Source organism: Cherax quadricarinatus, chromosome 1, assembly GCF_038502225.1.
Source record: "Cherax quadricarinatus isolate ZL_2023a chromosome 1, ASM3850222v1, whole genome shotgun sequence".
Lineage (NCBI taxonomy): Eukaryota > Metazoa > Arthropoda > Malacostraca > Decapoda > Parastacidae > Cherax > Cherax quadricarinatus.
This window is the reverse complement of record NC_091292.1, coordinates 41,098,361-41,116,662: the sequence shown is the minus strand read 5'-3', so window position 1 is coordinate 41,116,662 and position 18,302 is coordinate 41,098,361. Positions and strand designations below refer to the sequence as shown.

At 44.1% G+C, this 18,302-nt stretch overlaps 1 protein-coding gene across 1 annotated transcript in view; it reads right to left on the bottom strand.

The window, feature by feature from the left end:
* The window catches only part of LOC128690512 (salivary peroxidase/catechol oxidase-like), a 210,570-nt gene that overhangs the window by 48,670 nt on the left and 143,598 nt on the right, over positions 1–18,302 (bottom strand). Inside the window, exon 16 of the mRNA XM_070081961.1 lies at positions 16,775–16,931. Coding sequence (XP_069938062.1) covers positions 16,775–16,931 — 157 coding nt within the window. The remainder of the gene's footprint in view (positions 1–16,774; positions 16,932–18,302) is intronic.

The following is an 18,302-nucleotide window of genomic DNA, read 5'->3' as shown; positions in this document are numbered from 1 at the left end:
GATTACAAATTGCTTGAACTTCATTAAGAATGATATTCATCTTCTTATGCCCTGTTGTATGGATCATGATATCATCAGCATAGCTTATAGCTATATGTTTAGGTGAGGCAGGTAGAGCATTTAGGAGAGCATTAATCAGAATATTAAATAGCATGGGACTAAGAACTCCTCCCTGCGGTGTACCTAAAGACATTTCTTTAGAATCACTTCTGAAGCCTTGGTAAAGGACAGAGGATACTATTTGACAGGTATCCTATTATCCAGCCGAGTAAGCTACCACCAATATTCATTTTGGCTAGTTCATGTAGTATAACGGTTCTGTTTGCAATATCAAATGCAGATTTTATATCAAGAAAAGTAAAACTAGTAGAGGTGTGTGCAGTGAGAAAGGTGGAAATACAGTTCTGCACACTTTTACCTTTCATAAACCCATAGAGGTAGGGGGAAAGTTGATGTCTGATTCTGTAGTACAATCTGTTAAGCATCATTCTTTCAAAAGTTTTGCAAAGACAACTAGTTAAGGAGATCGGCCTAAATGTATCAGGCTGTTGGGGCTTAGGGATAGGCACAATGAGACTATTGGTACAGAAAGTAGGAAGAACGCCCTCAATGTAACTGAGATTATACAGTGCCAACAAAGGGTTATCAGGCACGTGCCTTAGAGTTCTGAGAATATCATAGGTTATACCATCCTCTCCAGGAGCAGTTGATCGACCTTTGGTTAATGCATTATCTAATTCATACTCGGTAAAGAGGCAATCACTCAATATTTTGGCTCATAAAATTAATCAGTTTCAACATTTCTTCAGAAGTACTCTCTAATTTTTTTCTAATATGAGATGGAAGACTTTCATGCCTGGATGTTTTAGACCAGTCATTTATGAGGTCATTTGCTTTTTCAAGAGGAAAGGGATGAGCAACATTGCCAGTCTTTTTCCTGGTTATTTTATTTATACCTTTCCAAGCCAAACTCAAAGGGGTGGACCTATTTAATCCACTAACAAACTGTTCCCATTCCTGTTGCCTAAGTTCTTCCTTTCTATTCCTTGCATTTGTTAGTGCAGCTTGGAACGTTCTGAGCAGGTCTGGGGTTCTACATTCACGGTATGCTTTACCAATCCTCCTAGCTGCATGTGTTAGATTGTGCAGCTGTGGATCATTATAGTATTTACATTGGTTTTTATTGTTATTTATAGTGGAGGGTCTTTGTTTCCTATTCCTGCCCACTTGATCTGTGAGAACACTCTCAACAGTGGTAATTAAATCATTAAATTTTTGTGTGCCAATGGGCTCGTAATTCTTATACCATTGATCCAAGTAGTTAATAAAGTTGTCTCTGTGTTCTGGTTTGAGAATAAGTTTCATCCTTCTGTATTTAGCTCCTTGATTGCTGGAGATGTGATCAAGATTGACAGTTGTTAGTCTTGGGAAGTGATCAGATAGAAGATCATCAACTATGACAGTCATGCATCGTATATGATGTATTAAATCCAAGACACAGATCTAGTATGCCACCATATATGTGAGTAGGCTCAGTAGTGCCCACAATTCGAACATTATCATGCTCATTCAGCAATCTCACTAGTTTAGTTCCATTGGTGTTTGTAATAGACCCACCAATATTCTTATGTCTGGCATTAAAATCTCCAAGAATGATGGTAGGTTCACTATTGATGCGATCTGGTAAAGCATCAGGTCGAAGCTGGTTCGCTGGGGCATAGAGATTAAAAATGTTTATGGAAAAATTGCCTGCATATACTTTGACACCATGATACTGCATGTTAACTCGACTCTGCAAGGAAAGGAGTGAATGTGGCAAGTTCTTTCTGACATGCATCACACAACAGTTGGTTGACCTTAGGTTATAAGCTGCATATCCAGGCAAGTTTGGTGGAAGTGCTCCATCTTTCAATCTACATTCCTGCAAACAGATGACATCAATATTCTTGGTTGCACTAATATGATGTAAGTCAGGCAACCGCTTCCTGATGGAAGCAATGTTCCATGAAAAGATTTGTAATGTATCCATTGTAGTGAGTTATTACAATCTCTTGCTCATAAGATGGTAAAACTATTATGCTTTGACTGCAGTGTGCAGACACTTAAGAGCAAATAGCATAGTTTGTACGTCTTTATCTTCAGAACCTTAATTTTTAAGCAGTTTTCGGCATTTTGGCAGCCAGTTATGAGGCAAGTTTTGAAGGCAAGAGTTATGGGCTTCTTTCTCACAAATTGCTGGAAGCTGAACGGAGATTGCTGCACTTTTGACATCACCATGCTCAAGAGCATCATCCTGATTACATATATTAATTAAACTTGTCAGGATCTGTTCAAGATGCTCAATTTTTTTCTGGAAATTTGTTATAATATGAGGAAGGTCAGGCGGATCCAATGCCTCTCCGGAGGATGGCACTTCTGGGTTAGTGCTTCCTTTAACACCTATCACCTTAACAGGTACCATGGTTACATTAGTGTTCTCTGTTTCATCATTCATTGCAGGTAGGTCCTGTGCATCTGACTCATCTCCAATTTCCAGGGAGGTTACCTGTGTGGTGTCCGTCTGACTGTTGTAGTTGTGTGTATTGGGAGAAATGACAAACTCATCCCCATATTCAGGTGTAGCCATAGGTATCTGTAGTGGCAGACCAGTAGTTCCATATGTGCTAGCAGGGATGGCTAGCTCCTCCACAGCTGGTGTGTGTGATGGCATTCTGGTATCACCAGAATTGTTTGCAGTGAGGTGGGGTTCTTGCACACTTTGCAGAGGTTCAGTCTCAGATCTGGCTGTGGTAGACTGGATGGCCCCATCCTCAGTTACCATTAAAGGACTGTTATCAGGTTTACCTCGAAGGTTGTTTGGGTTCTAACTGCAGTCCTTGTGGGAAACTAACCCCAACTTCTTTACAGTTAATACACTTAAATTTTTGGCTGTCAGGGCCTACTGTGCATTCTCTAGTGGAATGTTTCCCAGCACACTTACCACACCAAGAATGTAGTATTCCACAGTCTACTGCAACATGGCCATAGTGCTGGCATTTGTAACACCTACGTTTAGGGGGTAGGTACACTTCGATGTTTAGGAAACGTAAACCATGCACCCAGATATTCCGGGGGAGGGGCACAGGACCCACCCAACTGGCAATAATTTGGGATTTTCCTTTAAGTCTTTTAAAAGGCTTGATGATATGCTCACTTAGAGTCAGATGGGATGGGTCCATGCAGAGAGGGTATCCAAAGATTATGATACTGACCCATTTTTTAAAGTGGTGAGTGTCTGATTGAGGTCGGAGCAGCTTAATATCCCCATAAGGTGTACTAAGTAGATCATTAATCAGCTCTTTATTCTGTTCCACAAACACAAAGTTGTGTGTGTTTTTCCTAAATTGGATCCTTGAGTTAGGATGCTTATTTACAGATTCCATTAGCCATGCACACTTAGCAGGCAGCGGGGTGTTGTCAGGGAAGTTCAGCTTAACACATTCTTCCTTTGAAGAAAGACTTCTTGCAGCCTCTGTGCACCAAGGACGTTTAGTATCACATTGTGTACGAGTCAAGTGAGTCTTGACTACGTCGACGCTCTAGCCCTTTCTCACTTTTTCTCTTTTGTTTACTTTTAAAGGTCTGGAAGCTATCATTTCCATCACCTGCAGAAATAGGTTCCTCTATGACAGTTGCCATGTTTGCCAGTGATGATATCTGGTGTAAGACTCACAGCACAAGAATTCCTCGCTTATCTTTCCCTTATAGCTTATGCAAGAGCAAATATTCACTACAAAGTCAGAAGTCCAAAATAGATCACAAGACACAAGTGCTCAAGTTCAATGAACACCTCCAACCATACTCAACCCAGACCACCACCACTCAATACGACACACACCCCACCAAAAACACACTCAGAGACCTCTTGTATGTGTGTTAATAATATGGTACATATAATGATATAATGGATGGTACAGGCGAGGTCTTACACCATATCACAAATTACAAAGATGAACAGAGAGAGAGAGAGAGAGAGAGAGAGAGAGAGAGAGAGAGAGAGAGAAAGGTAATATTGAGCATAAAATTTGAATTCTGACATACATCACATTAAACATGAGGTTCAAATGATAACTTCCACTTGAGATAGTTCAGGCTACTGCCACCTAATGTACCTCACTGAAATAATAATATAGCAGACATCACAATGAACGCTGAAGACAACCTCTTACCCCAACCATAGATTGTGAACAGAATTACTAAAAAAAAAAAAAAAAAGCCTCTAGACCACAAGCAAATAGAGGCGAACGGCTGAGTTCCAAATCGAGGAAGGAGAAGGGACAAGGAAGGGATATTCACCTCGCTAGACACAGGCAATATGGGTGTAGTGGCCTGCAGGTCGCAGTGCAATTTTCAAGGTCATTCACTGGGCCCACAGTCGTCTCGAGAGTTACCAACCCTGTACTACTTGTTAACTCCAAACCCACAGCACTTAACACATCTAGCACACGTGTCTTGGAATGACACAAATTTTCACTACATAAGAACTAGTTCTCAACACCGAAGGTACGGCCAGAACACTGTAGAACTTTCACAAAGGCATTCTGGGATTCAGAACAGATGTAGCTTTGGCCTTCACTGGCTGGCTTGGAGCGCTGTTTGGCCTGCATCAGCTAAACTCGCCCTTATCCCATATGTAGATAATGGTGACAAGTTAAGGGATACCGGTGAATAGGAAAGTCGAGGAAGGGACATTCACCTCACTAGACACACGCAGTATGGGTGTAAGTGGCATGCGGGTCTTAGAGTGCCATTTTCAAGGTCACCCAGCAGGCCAGACATTCCTCACTCATTTTAAGCCTACGTAGGTACTGATGGTAGCACAATGTCCTAAGTCAGCGTAATCCACTCATGCAAATAGTTACAACAAATCTGCAGCACTTGCGGAACTCACATATTCGAGTACCAGCGGGGCAGCAAAATACACCTCTACACTGCACGTCGTTGATAGAGGCGAACGGCTGAGTTTAAAGGCAGAGAGTTGTAGGTACAGGAGAACAGCAGGGGTAACTGAGCACGCACATTCACCTTTATTCACATAGTCAGTATGGGCGAAAGTCTCGGGCAGATGATGCAGTGCCTCGCTCAAGGTCACAGGCTGAGGCAGACTTCTCAAGATTTACCAAACACTGCAATATTTGTACAGATTGTTACTCACTCCAACTTGCAAAACTTCTAGCACACCTGTCTTGGAGTGAAAGACGAATTTTCAGTGTGTGGACACCGGGGTTACCAACTCACGTAGGACTGCACACTCGTCGTTATTCCTCAGGTTGGTAAAGCGATGAGTTGTGAGCATTTTGAGAGGCACGAGTAGCAGTGGACTAGCAAAATTTGCCTCTACACTGTATGTTGATAGAGGCGAAAGGCTGAGGTCAAATGAAAGGCAGAGGGGAAGCAGAGGCCTGTGAGGGCCTTTGCAAAAAGGAAGACTATTTCCAGTGTTTCACTAGGTATATCCTTAGTCAGAGCTCGCACATAAGAGTTCTCACAACACTGAAGCTGTCTTCCAACAGTAGGAGTTTTAATGATGACTTATCAGTCGGGAGAAATGGGTAGGCCTGCGAATTAGTAGGTCCAGATCCCCAGCACACGTCTACTCCCCTCAACCACTCAGCCAAGACTGCAGCTGTGGAAGAACTCCTTGTGACCAAATAAGATTGTAAAGGTGAAATAGGACTGCAAGGGCTGACTGATGTAAATGTTGTAGCATACGAATATGAATGTCATCGGGCCCAGCTGCCGATGATCGACAAGCAGAGAGTGTTGCCTCCAGTTCTTGAAGTGTAAAAGGCACATTATACTGTTCTTCTCTGAGAGAAGAAAAGTCCAAGGGTGCTAACTCTCTGGCAGACTTTAAGGAAAGAAATGAGGGGCATAGATGGAGTCCCTGAGAAATACGGACCAGGGTGGCCCGGTGGCCTGGTGGCTAAAGCTCCCGCTTCACACACGGAGGGCCCGGGTTCGATTCCCGGCGGGTGGAAACATTTCGACACGTTTCCTTACACCTGTTGTCCTGTTCACCTAGCAGCAAATAGGTACCTGGGTGTTAGTCGACTGGTGTGGGTCGCATCCTGGGGGACAAGATTAAGGACCCCAATGGAAATAAGTTAGACAGTCCTCGATGACGCACTGACTTTCTTGGCTTATCCTGGGTGGCTAATCCTCCAGGGTTAAAAATCCAAATGAAATCTTATCTTATGATTGCCAATTTCATTGGCAACATCTAGTGGGTATGCTATATCAACACCGGCAACCCGCAGAACAGGAGCCGGGTCAGGAGAATATTTACCACTCAGTTTTCGTACTTTTTTCCAGACTGCACTCATAGACGAAGCAGAGGTGATGGTGGAGACAATCTCGCCAGCAAGTGCGTTTAGCGTCACGGATGAGACGGCGAGCGATCGCACGCTTCTGTTTAAAATCAAGGAGTCTCTCTGTGGTTCTATTGTACCGGTACCTGCCCCATGCAGCGCGTTTCAAACGTACTGCACGAGCACAAGCAGGAGACCACCAAGGCACGCATTTCTGAGAATGCCTGCCCGAAGTTTGGGGTATAGAATGAGAAGCCGAGGTGAAAACGAGGACGAGAAGAGGTGTAAAAGCTCATCGATGGAGGAAGAAGGAACCTCTTTAAAAACAGTTAGATGTGAGTAAAGGTTCCAATTTGCCCGATTAAATTGCCAGCGTGGGGTGCGAAGAGGTGGCGAATATGAAGGGGAAGTAAGAATGATTGGGAAATGATCACTATCATGTAAGTCCGGGAGAACAGACAAAGTGAAGTCTAATGCGGCGGAGGATCAATGCAAGAGAGAGTATGAGTCCGAGGATCAAAATGGGTGCGAGTACCTGCATTTAAAACATGGAGGGGGTGGGTGGCAAGAAAAGCCTCTAACTGAATTCCTCGGGAATCACAGTGAGACCCCCCCCCAGAGGAAATGGTGGGCATTAAAATCATCAAGTAACAGAATCGGTGGCGGTAATGACGAAACAAGGAAGGCAATATCCGGAATAGATAATGCCCGAGAAGGAGAGAGATATAAAGAACAGAGCGTATACCACCTATGTAAGTGGATACGGGCTGCTGTGTAATGCAGCGAAGTATGAACAAATAGCTGATGGTATGGAATATCAGTGCGTAGAAGAAGGGCACTTTCATTAAAGGTCCCATCAGGAAAAGGATCTGAAGAATACAATAAATTATAGCCTGAGATGGGAGAAATAACAGCAGAGTGTAATTTTGGTTCCTGTAAGCAAACACCAACAGGGGCAAACTGGGAGAGTAACATCTGAAGCTCACCCTGATTACCCCAGAGGCCGCGTATATTTCACTGTAAATATGCCATGATTGGCAATGATCAAGATACTTGAAATCCGCAGGTAAGGGTTCCTACGGACTAGAGGGGTTAGAAAAGTCCACATGCGGAGGCAGTGGAAAACGTTCAAGCAGTGAAGGAACGGTGCGCTGTGAAGAAACGACTTGCGCAGATGGAGCAGAGGAGAGAGAAAGAGTGGAAGGTGGATCAGTGTCCATTGATGGTTTGGTCTCTGCAATATATTCAGAGATTGCTTCAAGTGTTTCGGAATTCAGAGACGTCGTATGGGAGACAATATTGGAAATGGTAGGGGGAGGATGAGTAAAGATTGGAACTGTATTGGACTGTACCAAGGTAGGGGGGGGGCGAAAGGGTGGAGGGAACTGGAGAAGCGTGGCAGGGGACAGAAGAGGCAGGAACCTGGGAGGTGGCAGAAGAGGAAGAAACTTGGGAGGGAACAGGGGAGGAAGGTATAGTACGAGGAGGAGGGTTAACCTCTACACTTGTAACTGAGCCAGTGAGAGGGGGAGAACCAGGGACAGACAGGGAGGGTAAAATGAGGAGGTGGAAGATGGGTAGGAGGTGTTAACGGACCTTTTTTTGAATTTTGAGAAGTAGAGGGACGATTGGGAGGAGGTGCCGTACGAGGTCTCGTCGATACTGAGGCTTGTGAGAGAACACGAAGAAGCGAGATCAGACTGAGGCGTTGAAGTAGGGACATCTGAGCCGAGGACAGCAAAAGGATTAGATACAGGAGTGACTATGGGAGAGGTAACCACAGAGGTGGGTGTAGAAGATGGGATACCAGAAGTGGGGGGACGTTTTGAAACACGGGAATAAGAAACACGTGGGAGTCTCCCTTGGAGGCGGAGATGAGAAACTGCCATGGCATAAGGGAGACCTTCTGTCTCTTTGAGGTAACGGATTTCCCGCTCGTTTAAATAGACCTGACAACGGCGAGAGTACGAAGGGTGAGCCTCATGACAGTTAAGGCAAGAGGGAGATCGATTGCAAGACGTATTAGAATGGTCATCGGCACCACAGACCGGGCATTCGGCGATAGATCTGCAATATTTTGCTGGATGGCCAAATCGCCAGCAATTTCTACACTGTTATGGTGTAGGGATCACCTTTCGAACTTGTAACCGATGTCCTGCTATATAAACTGAGGATGGGAGTTCTCGGCTGTCAAAAGTTAAATGAGCCACATTGCTAGGGTATCGTCTCCGCCCGCGGGCAGGAAGAACGTAAGTGTCTACCTTGAGGATTGGGAGATCTTGGAGTTCCAGCTGTTCTAGAATGTCAGTGCCACATGTCTGGAAATTTTGTTGAACTATTGTATGGGGCAGAATGACGGTACCACTACAAGAATTGAGGGAATGATGTTTTTCAAGAGTGACAGGAACAGTATCGATATGGGAAAGACGAGAGAGCTCATGAGCCTGGGTAGCATTCTGTACGGTAATGATGCACGTACCGCTCTTAAGAGCATGAAAAGAAATATCTTTACCAACATGGCGTAGGAGTGCCTTGCCAATACTATGGTCAGAAAGATAGGCAGTAGAGGAAGTTGGTTGTAAAGTGAAGAATTTAGTCCATTGTTCAGTCTGAAACTGAGCGTGGAAAGGTAGTGAAGGACGTATCGGTCGTTTCTGAGAAGAACGAGAAGGTGGAGAAGTATCATCAGCAGGTAATTGTCGTTGGCGTGGGACCAGAGTTGGTCCGACGTGGAATGGGTCGGCGATTTGAAAATTGCCGCACCGTAGAGGGAGAGGCCGGAAGCATAGTCAGAGGAGAGCGAAGGTCCGATAAATCGAAGGAGTCAGTCGAGGCCTCAGTACCTGAAGCGGGTGAGGAAACAGCACCGGCAATAGGTACAGAGGCATGAGGAGTGTCTGAAGAGTGGTCCAAAGATGAGGCGGGATCAGAACGGGGTGCGGTATCAAGAAGGGGTCCGGGGGTAGTAGGTTCATGGACTAGGGCTGCCATGCTTAGGTTACTTCTTTCTTTTTGTTTTTAAGGAAAAAAATAAAAAAAAAATAAAAATAAAAAAAAGAATAAAAAAAAGGGGGGACCGGGGAGGGATAGTTCCTAGGAGCAATGAAAGGGCCAGAAATCTCCCTCCGCGCCCAAGAGGACCTCAGCACCGCAAGTAGCGCAGATGCCGCATGGAACCCGTGCCATACCCTACCCATCATGCTAGTAAACTAACAATTCGGGATAGCAACCTCACATCTGCCGAGCTACCTCGGTGGACAAAAGAGAGGGCGGCCGGATATCCACCACAAAGCATACCTCCTTCGGCCACCACCCCCGGAATCCGAAAGTTGGCTTCCAGAGATACACCCTTCGCCCGAAAGACACCCAAAGCTACGCCGAGATACCGGAGAGGGATTGGGACATCCCCAGGCAATCCAGATTCCACGGCAAACTACGCCACCGCCAAGAACCTCAACGGAATGGGATAGACCCCGGTATCCTTTCCCCTACCTAGGAACTAGCACGCCTGTGGGAGAAATCCCAAAGGCCAAAAAGAGGAAGGGCAAAAGGGAGGGGTGGGGAGGAGGAGGAGGAAAGGAAAAAGGGGAGGATGGGGAGGATGGGATAGGGGAGGGGAGATTGGGGGGTAATTAGGTTCGGTCTGAGGAAGAAGATCGACAAGTCAAATTCCTCAGACCAAGAGCCTCTTCACCACGCCAAGGAGCCCCCCCTTGAAGAGGTTCCAGCCTAGAAAGAATAAGATTTAAAAAGGATCATTGGCTTAGCATCTCTTGTCTTGAATGTTCTCATTATCCATCATATCAGTTTCCTAGCAGATGTGATAGTGGCATTGTTGTGATCATTGAAGGTGAGATCCTCTGACATTACCACTCCCAGGTCTCTCGCATTACTTTTCCTCTCTATTGTGTGATTGGAGTTTGTAGTATACTCAGTTCTAGTTTTTATTTCCTCCAGTTTTCCCATAACGGAGTAGTTGGAATCTGTCTTCATTGAACATCATATTGTTCTCTGTTGCCCATTGGAAAACTTGGTTTATATCTTCTTGGAGGTTAACAGTGTCCTCAATGGATGACACTCGTGAAGATCCTAGTATAGTCTACAAATGATACAGCACTGTGGTTTACATCTCTGTCTATGTCTGATACGAGAATAAGGAACAGGATAGGTGCGAGTACTTTGCCTTGTGGGACAGAGCTCTTCACTATGGCAGCATCTGATTTAACTCTGTTTACCACTACTCTTTGTGTGCGATTGGTTAGAAAGTTGAAGATCCATCTGCCTACTTTGCCGGTTATCCCTTTAGCACGCATTTTGTGTGCTATTACACCATGGTCGCACTTTTCAAAGGCTTTAGCAAAGTCTGTGTATACTACATCCGCATTTTGTTTGTTTTCCAGTGCATCTAGGACCATATCATAGTGGTCAAGCAGTTGTGAAAGGCAAGAGTGACCTGCTCTGAAACCATGTTGCCCTGGGTTGTGCAATTTTTGGGAGTCCAGGTGGTTTGCTATCCTGCTTCTTAGAACTCTTTCAAAGATTTTTATGATGTGGGACGTTAAAGCTATTGGTCTATAGTTCTTAGCTACTGCTTTTCTGCCATCTTTATGGAGTGGGGCTATATCTGTTGTTTTTAGTGACTGTGGAATCTCACCCGTGTCTAAACTGCTCCTCCATAGCATACTTAGGGCCCGTGAGAGGGGTTTCTTGTAGATTTTAATGAACATCGAGTTCCACGAGTCTGGGCCTGGGGCTGAGTGCATGGGCATGTCGTCGATGGCTTTCTCAAAGTCTAGTGGAGTTAGAGTTATGTCATAAATCTGGCCTACATTGGCAGGGTTTTGAGGCTCATTCATGAAAAAATTGTTTGGATCATCTATCTTTAAACTGGCTAGTGGCTCGCTGAACACTGAGTCATACAGCAATTTCAGTATCTCGCTAATTTCTTTGTTGTCGTCAGTGTAGGATCCATCTTGTCTGAGCAGGGGCCCTATACTAGAAGTGGTTTTTTACTTATTTTTGGCATATGAAAAGAAATATTTCGAATTTCTTTCAATTTCATTAATAGCTTTTAGCTCCTCTTGTCTCTCCTGGATCTTGTATGAGTTCTTTAACTTCAGCTCAATATTTTCCACTTCCCTGGTTAGCACTACCTTCCGTGTATCAGATAATCTGGCATTCTTGAGGAGCTCAATGATTCTTCGTCTTCTCCTGTAGAGGGAGAGTTTCTCTCTCTCTCCAGTTTACTTCTTTTCTTTTGTCTTATAGGAATATACCTTGAACATACTTCAGCTACCAGGAGGATGATCTTTCCGAGGCATTGGTTCGGGTCTATGTAATTTAAGATATCCTCCCAGCATGTTTCATTTAGGGCATAGTTTACCTGATCCCAGATGATGTTCTTTGTTGTTGAAGTTGAATTTGGTAAAGGTACCCTCATAACTGAATGCATTGTGCTGATCAGGACTCCTGTGCATGCAAGTCTGGACTTCGATTAGATTGTCATCAGAATTTGTTGTTTTTGATATTGTTATATTCCTTACCAGGTCCTCATTATTTGTGAAAATAAGGTCCAGTGTGTTCTCCAGTCTTGTTGGCTCCACTATTTGCTGACTTAGGGTGTGCTTGTTGCAGAAATTCAGCAGCTCCAGCGTGTGTGACCTTTCATCTGAGCTACCTCCAGGGATTATTTCTGCTACATTATTTGCTGTATTCTTCCATTTTGTGTGTCTTTGATTGAAGTCACCAAGCAGGAACATGTTTGGGGATGGGGCTGGAAAGTTGTCCAGACAGGAGTCGATTTTTGACAGTTGTTCTTTAAACTGTTGGGAAGTTGCATCCGGTGGCTTATATACAAGTACAATGACTAAGTTTTGGTTCTCGATTTTTATTGTCAGAACTTCAACTACATCATTTGTGGTGTTCAGTATCTCTGTGCAAATGAGTGACTGACGTACAGGCCAAGCCCCCCCCCCCTTGTTGCCTGTTCTTTCTGTCGCATCTGAAAAGGTTGTATCCAGGTATCCATATTTCACTGTCAAAGTAATCTTTTGCGTGGGTCTGTGAAAGCTGCAAACAGTGAATTTGACTCCTCTAGAAGTCCACTAATGAAAGGTATTTTGTTGTTTGTGGATGGCTTAAGGCCCTGTATATTATCAAATATAAATGAGGTTGTGTTGCATGTTTTTTGGGGGGGATTTTGTTGTTGGCATCAGTAGCTGTGAGCCCAGAGGCACCACTGGCTGTGCCTCCAGTCCAACAAGGCTCCAAGGTGGTGGACTATTTTGGTTATCTCTTTCCAGTTTCTTTCTTCGTTTCCTACCCCTAAAAAATCACTAGGGTGTTGTCATAGCTACCATAGTTTCTATGATGTGTTGTATGGGGTGTGTGCCTCCTAGCCCCTTTTAGACGATATGCTACCTCGGTGGACAAGAGAGGGCAGCCGGATATCTGCCACAAAGCATACATCCTTCGGCCACCACCCTTGGAATCCAAAAGGTGGCTTCCAGAGATACACCCATCGCCCGAAAGACCCACGGGACATCCCCAGGCGATCCAGATTCTACGGCAAACTACGCCACCACCAAGAACCTCAACGAAATGGGATGGACCCCAGTACCCTTTCCCCTACTTAGGAACTAGGGCGCCTGTGGGAAAAATCCCAAAGGCCAAAAAAGGAAGGGCAAAAAGGAGGGGTGGGGAGGAGGAGGAGAAAAGGAAAAAGGGGAGGATGGGATAGGGAAGAGGGCATTGGGGGGTAATTAGGTTCGGTCTGAGGAAGGAGACCGACAGGTCTAATTCCTCAGACCAAGAGCCTCTTCACCACGCCAAGGAGTCCCCCTTGAAGAGGATTAAAGCAGTAAAATTTCAGATTTTATACCTGACGAGGCTAAACGCTTCTCCATGCCATTTGCTAAACTGGCAACTTTTGGAGCTATCAGGGAGTTATTGCCGCCTGCTTCCTTGTGTTCTTATAACTCCAACTGTCAACATGGAACCATTTGCAGCCCTTATTCATGTCCTGTCTTATACCTCTGGTATTTTTCAATTAATCAAACCTACATTAACTACTATGAATACTTCAGTACCACCCCTTGTTTGCTTAACAAGAAATCCTGGACAAAATCAAATCAGTTGCCCAGGGCTAGTGTAAAAAGTCGTCATCCTCGCCATAGTGCTCACAGGGCATTCAGCAACCATAGCGATAGAACTTGTTACGACTGTGGTTACCTTGGTCATATTGCAGCAAATTGTGTAAGTGGTTGAGGTAAAAACCACCATACTGACGATTCTCATTCCTCTTTTCTGTACTGTACCTTCTATGGACATAACACATCTGAGTGCAGTGCTCTCTACAACCTTGGGTACTCTAGATCCTTCCATGGCCGTTACTACTGCAGAACCAGGAGAGGAAATAGAGGTTGTGGTTCTCAGGCTAACCAGAACCAAGCTCAGTCTTCCAATTCTGGGGAATTCGAGTGCCCCAGTCAAACCGCTCCATGTTGGAAGTGATAATGAGTACTCCATTCCTGTTTGCAATTCCTTCTATGCCTTAAGCAGCCTCAACGAAGACAGTCTCGTTGACGATGTTGCTTCAAGTGTCTTTGACGAAGATATTTTTTGGGATGCAGTGGAACAAACATTCTGATGAAAATCATCCTTGTTTGCACAAATTCCAAGGTAACAATAGGTCCCTTAGTACAAGTATCTCTTCTTAATATGCCTGTTCATGTCAATATTATCAAGTCTAGTTTAAGGATAAGCAGTTACACCGTGTCTTTGTAGAATCATGCATCCTTCCTCCCTTAGTGGTGTGGCTGGTTCTCGCCTGCGTGTCCGAGGTCGAACTTTCATCACCTTTTCTATCCAAGGTAGAGACTTTACTGCTTCCTTCCTTACTGTCGACTGGTTTAGTTTTCCTGGTGATCTACTGGGATTTGCTTCCACGAGAGATTTACACATTGTGCTTGATCCTTACCAATGGCATGCCCAAACTGACTATTGTACCTTTTTGGGGTTATCAGCTTGGATCAGAGATCTGCCATACTGCTGCACAGTATGAAGTTCAGATTAAGTCTTTACAAGCCAGTGCATTTTCCAGTAGCATACCCAAGCAATCAGGCACTAGTAATTCTGCCATTCCTGTCTGTGTTCCACCTACAACTTCAGACACGCAAGATAGTACACAGTTGCTTCAGGTGTGAGGTGCCTCGGACAACCTTGAGTGCTGAGCCTATCATTGCAGCAACTGCTAGTTCAAGTGGTTGTTCCTCCACAGGGGACACCTTGTCAGAAAATGACTACTTGAAACTAGTAATGCCATATCTTGTTGAAGTCACAGGCGGTCTGCAGAAAGACATTTGTCATGGCTAGTGCCGTCACTAGTCTGTTGTCCCTTATGTTCCAGATGGTAATAACGTCCTAGTTGACCGTGATTCTTGCAAGGTAAGAGGTTTGTTTGTTGAGCCATCCTTACATGTTTTAAGAGATAAGATCCATTTCTTTCTTACTAATGCATCTGGTTACAGTGTTCACCTCAGAGCGAATACCACTATTGTTGACCTTGTTCACTATCCTTACTCTGTTCGTGTAGAGGATGAGTTGTCATCCGACCAGTGGGTCGGTGCTATTTCAGCTGGGGAGAGTTCATCCACTCCACTGGATCAATTCACTCCACTAGTAGAGAAAAATTTAGCTCCAACTGACTTTCTAGACGAGGTCAAGTGTTTGTTGCATCTGTTGAACAAACGTCAAAGCCAGTGCCTTACCAGGCGAAAAGATGGGTATAACTAAACTTTTGTCCTGCCATACCCCACTTGAACCTGATACCAGACCTATTAATGTACCTGCATACAGTATGTCTCATTCACAAGTTGCTGTTGCAGAATAATTTATCAGTAAGATGCTTGATTGTGTTATCACACCTAATAATTCACCTTGGAATGCACCCTTGATCCTAGTACCTAAGAAAAACGGTACTTTGTGCCCAGCAATTGACTTTAGGAAGTTTAATGCAAAAGCTATTCCAGATCGCTTCCCACTTTCTGAACTAGGTGGCCTTTTGTGTAATATCAGAGAAGGTAGTCTTTTCGATCCTGGACTTGTTACAAGGGTTTTGCAAAGTCCCTCTCCACAAGGACAGCCAAGAGCTAACTGCATTTTTCACCCCTATGGGTCATTATCATTTCCTCTGAATTGCCTTCAGCTTACGCTCATCGCCTATCACCTTCTCGAGGCCTATGACTAGTATCTTTAGAGGACCTCATAGGTAACACTCATGTTGTACTTGGATGTGATTGTCATGACCAAAGACATTGAAAAGCACTTGAAAAGACTATGTGGTACTTGGTAAGTATGAAGAAGCCAGTTTAAAGATCCAATTGTCAATGTCAATTTTTCAGATCAGAAATCAAGTTTCTTGGTCAGCCACTCCTAAAGGGGTTGTGACTCACCAAAGTAACTACAGCATTAAATTTTCCCACCTCCCAAAACTGCTGATGCTGCTGTGAGATCCTTTGTGGGCTTAGCAGATTTTTATACATCCTTCATTACTAATTCTTCTTCTATAGCAGCTCCTATTGAGTTGCTTAAGAACAATGCTCCTTTCGTTTGGACCTTCTGTCAAGAAAGAGCATTCCAAACTCTCAAAAAAAAGCTAACATCTGCCGCAATGTTGAAATTCCCAGATTTTTCTAAGCCTTTCTTTCAAACAACTGATGCTAGTTCAACTGGCATAGGTGCCGTCCAAGCTCAGAAGACCGATAGCAAGTACAATGCAGTTGTACTTGTGCTCTCCCTCTCTCTACCAAGACAACCTACGTGTGAGTTTATTACTCACAAATCCATCACCAAACGCCCTATGACAAGACAACCCTAAATGTCAGGGGCCCAAGACTATTCAGCTGACTCGCAGCATACATAAGGCAGATTACCAATAGACCCCTGGCAGTCTAAAAGAGGGAGTGAGAAAGGTACCTATAGTTAGTACCTGACCAGCTGTCATGGGGGTCCGTCAGGAACTATTGGAGTATGAAATACATGCATTGGATGTCTTGGAGGTGTATAATTATTAAGAGAATCTAGAGAAGCCCAGGAGCCTGCCTGTCATGTATATGTCTACTGAGTGGACCGAGAGTGAGCTGGGCCTCTGAAATACCGTTCATGTGATGGGCCTCGTGACTTCACGGCTAGAAGGGAGCCTATCTATAAAATAGCTGACACTAAGTATACTACCCAAGTATACAGTAGCACTACTGACAACTGGGATGTGGTTCCTATGTTGGATTGCGTGCAGCCAGTAGTAACAACCTGGTCATGGACTGGGCGATGGGAGCATTGACCCCTCGGAACATGCTCAAGGTAGACGATTCAGATGCTCTTATGTTTTTCTGGTTAAAGCAACAACCTCGTTTACGTGAACTCACCCATCCATCTGGCTGACAGGAGTGAAGACAGAGCGAGTTCGGGGTATGGGAGGAGGGAGGATAGTTGCCCTGGTAGTAGCAACCCTCTTCACCAGAATGTTCCTGCCACAGGCTTGTATCTATGTCTGGTAGGCTGTTGCACGGGCCTAGTGGGTTCCTGCAAAATTCCAATCATTATTCAGAGAAGGCTTAGAGTAAATTACTGCACTACCCTTGTAGTTAAATGAATGCATCCAAGGGTTTAAGAGAGATCCATGACTTCAAGCAGTAAACTTACAAAAATTACAATAGTTAGGATGTTTTGGACTAGTAAAAGCTGCTAACATTTTTATAGTCTCTTAACATTACCAATATTCATGCAATAATTTGCTTCCTTCATAACCAGTTCGCTGTTATAGTCGCGAATTTACTGTTATAACAGTTATAATTGCAACTTTTTTAATATTAGTAAATTATTCATAATTTCCTCCAAGTCTTGGAGGTACAACGGGGTGGCCCGGTGGCTAAAGCTCCCGCTTCACACACGGAGGGCCCGGGTTCGATTCCCGGCGGGTGGAAACATTCGACACGTTTCCTTACACCTGTTGTCCTGTTCACCTAGCAGCAAACCTGGGTGTTAGTAGACTGGTGTGGGTCGCATCCTGGGGGACAAGATTAAGGACCCCAATGGAAATAAGTTACAGTCCTCGATGACGCACTGACTTTCTTGGGTTATCCTGGGTGGCTAACCCTCCGGGGTTAAAAATCCGAAAGAAATCTTAACGGCAGCGAATTATGAAAATCCATAAATATTTTTGACAGAAGACTAGTTGCTGGGTTCTTTGTCAAGTGCTGAGAGGATGCCACAGTAGCTCTTATTTAAGTGCTGCTACGCTAAATATTCATTAAAGATATCCATGTACTAGTAACTGTATAGCGATACAGACTACATCAAGAAACAGGTATGTGTACACTATGAACTTCTGAAGTGGATCCATGTCGATCCTTGGACCAACGAAGGTCATTTGGAATGACCAAGGTCTCAGGACCTAAATTTAAGCAATGCAAGTGTTTAAATATGAATGAAAGCTCAGTCTGATGCCTCAATATTGTGGGGGAAGCATCAAATCAGCATCAATAATATCATTTCCATAATTTATAGTTTCTAGACCTCAGTACAATTGTTTGATAATCTTTTCACTATTGAAAATTAGGCATTTTTAACTTTCCAGATTTAATGCGTCAGATTTATGTGCACTCTAGAATAAAAAAAAAAACAGATGCAACTGAAGAACACCTTGTTAGCACAGTTCAGAGGTTGAAAAAAATGAAAATATAGCAGAGTTGAAGTCTTATTTATTTTGACGAATGTTATGTATTCTGCAGATCCGCTAGAATATAATTATAAAAAATCCTCCCAGAAAACCCTAAAATTTTTTCCAAAAATTATCCTCGGTTCATTCTCAGGGTGGTTCACCAGCGCAGCACTAAGACCAATTATTGATATTGCAACACTAGCAGTAACACTATTTTCTGCACTTACATTTGA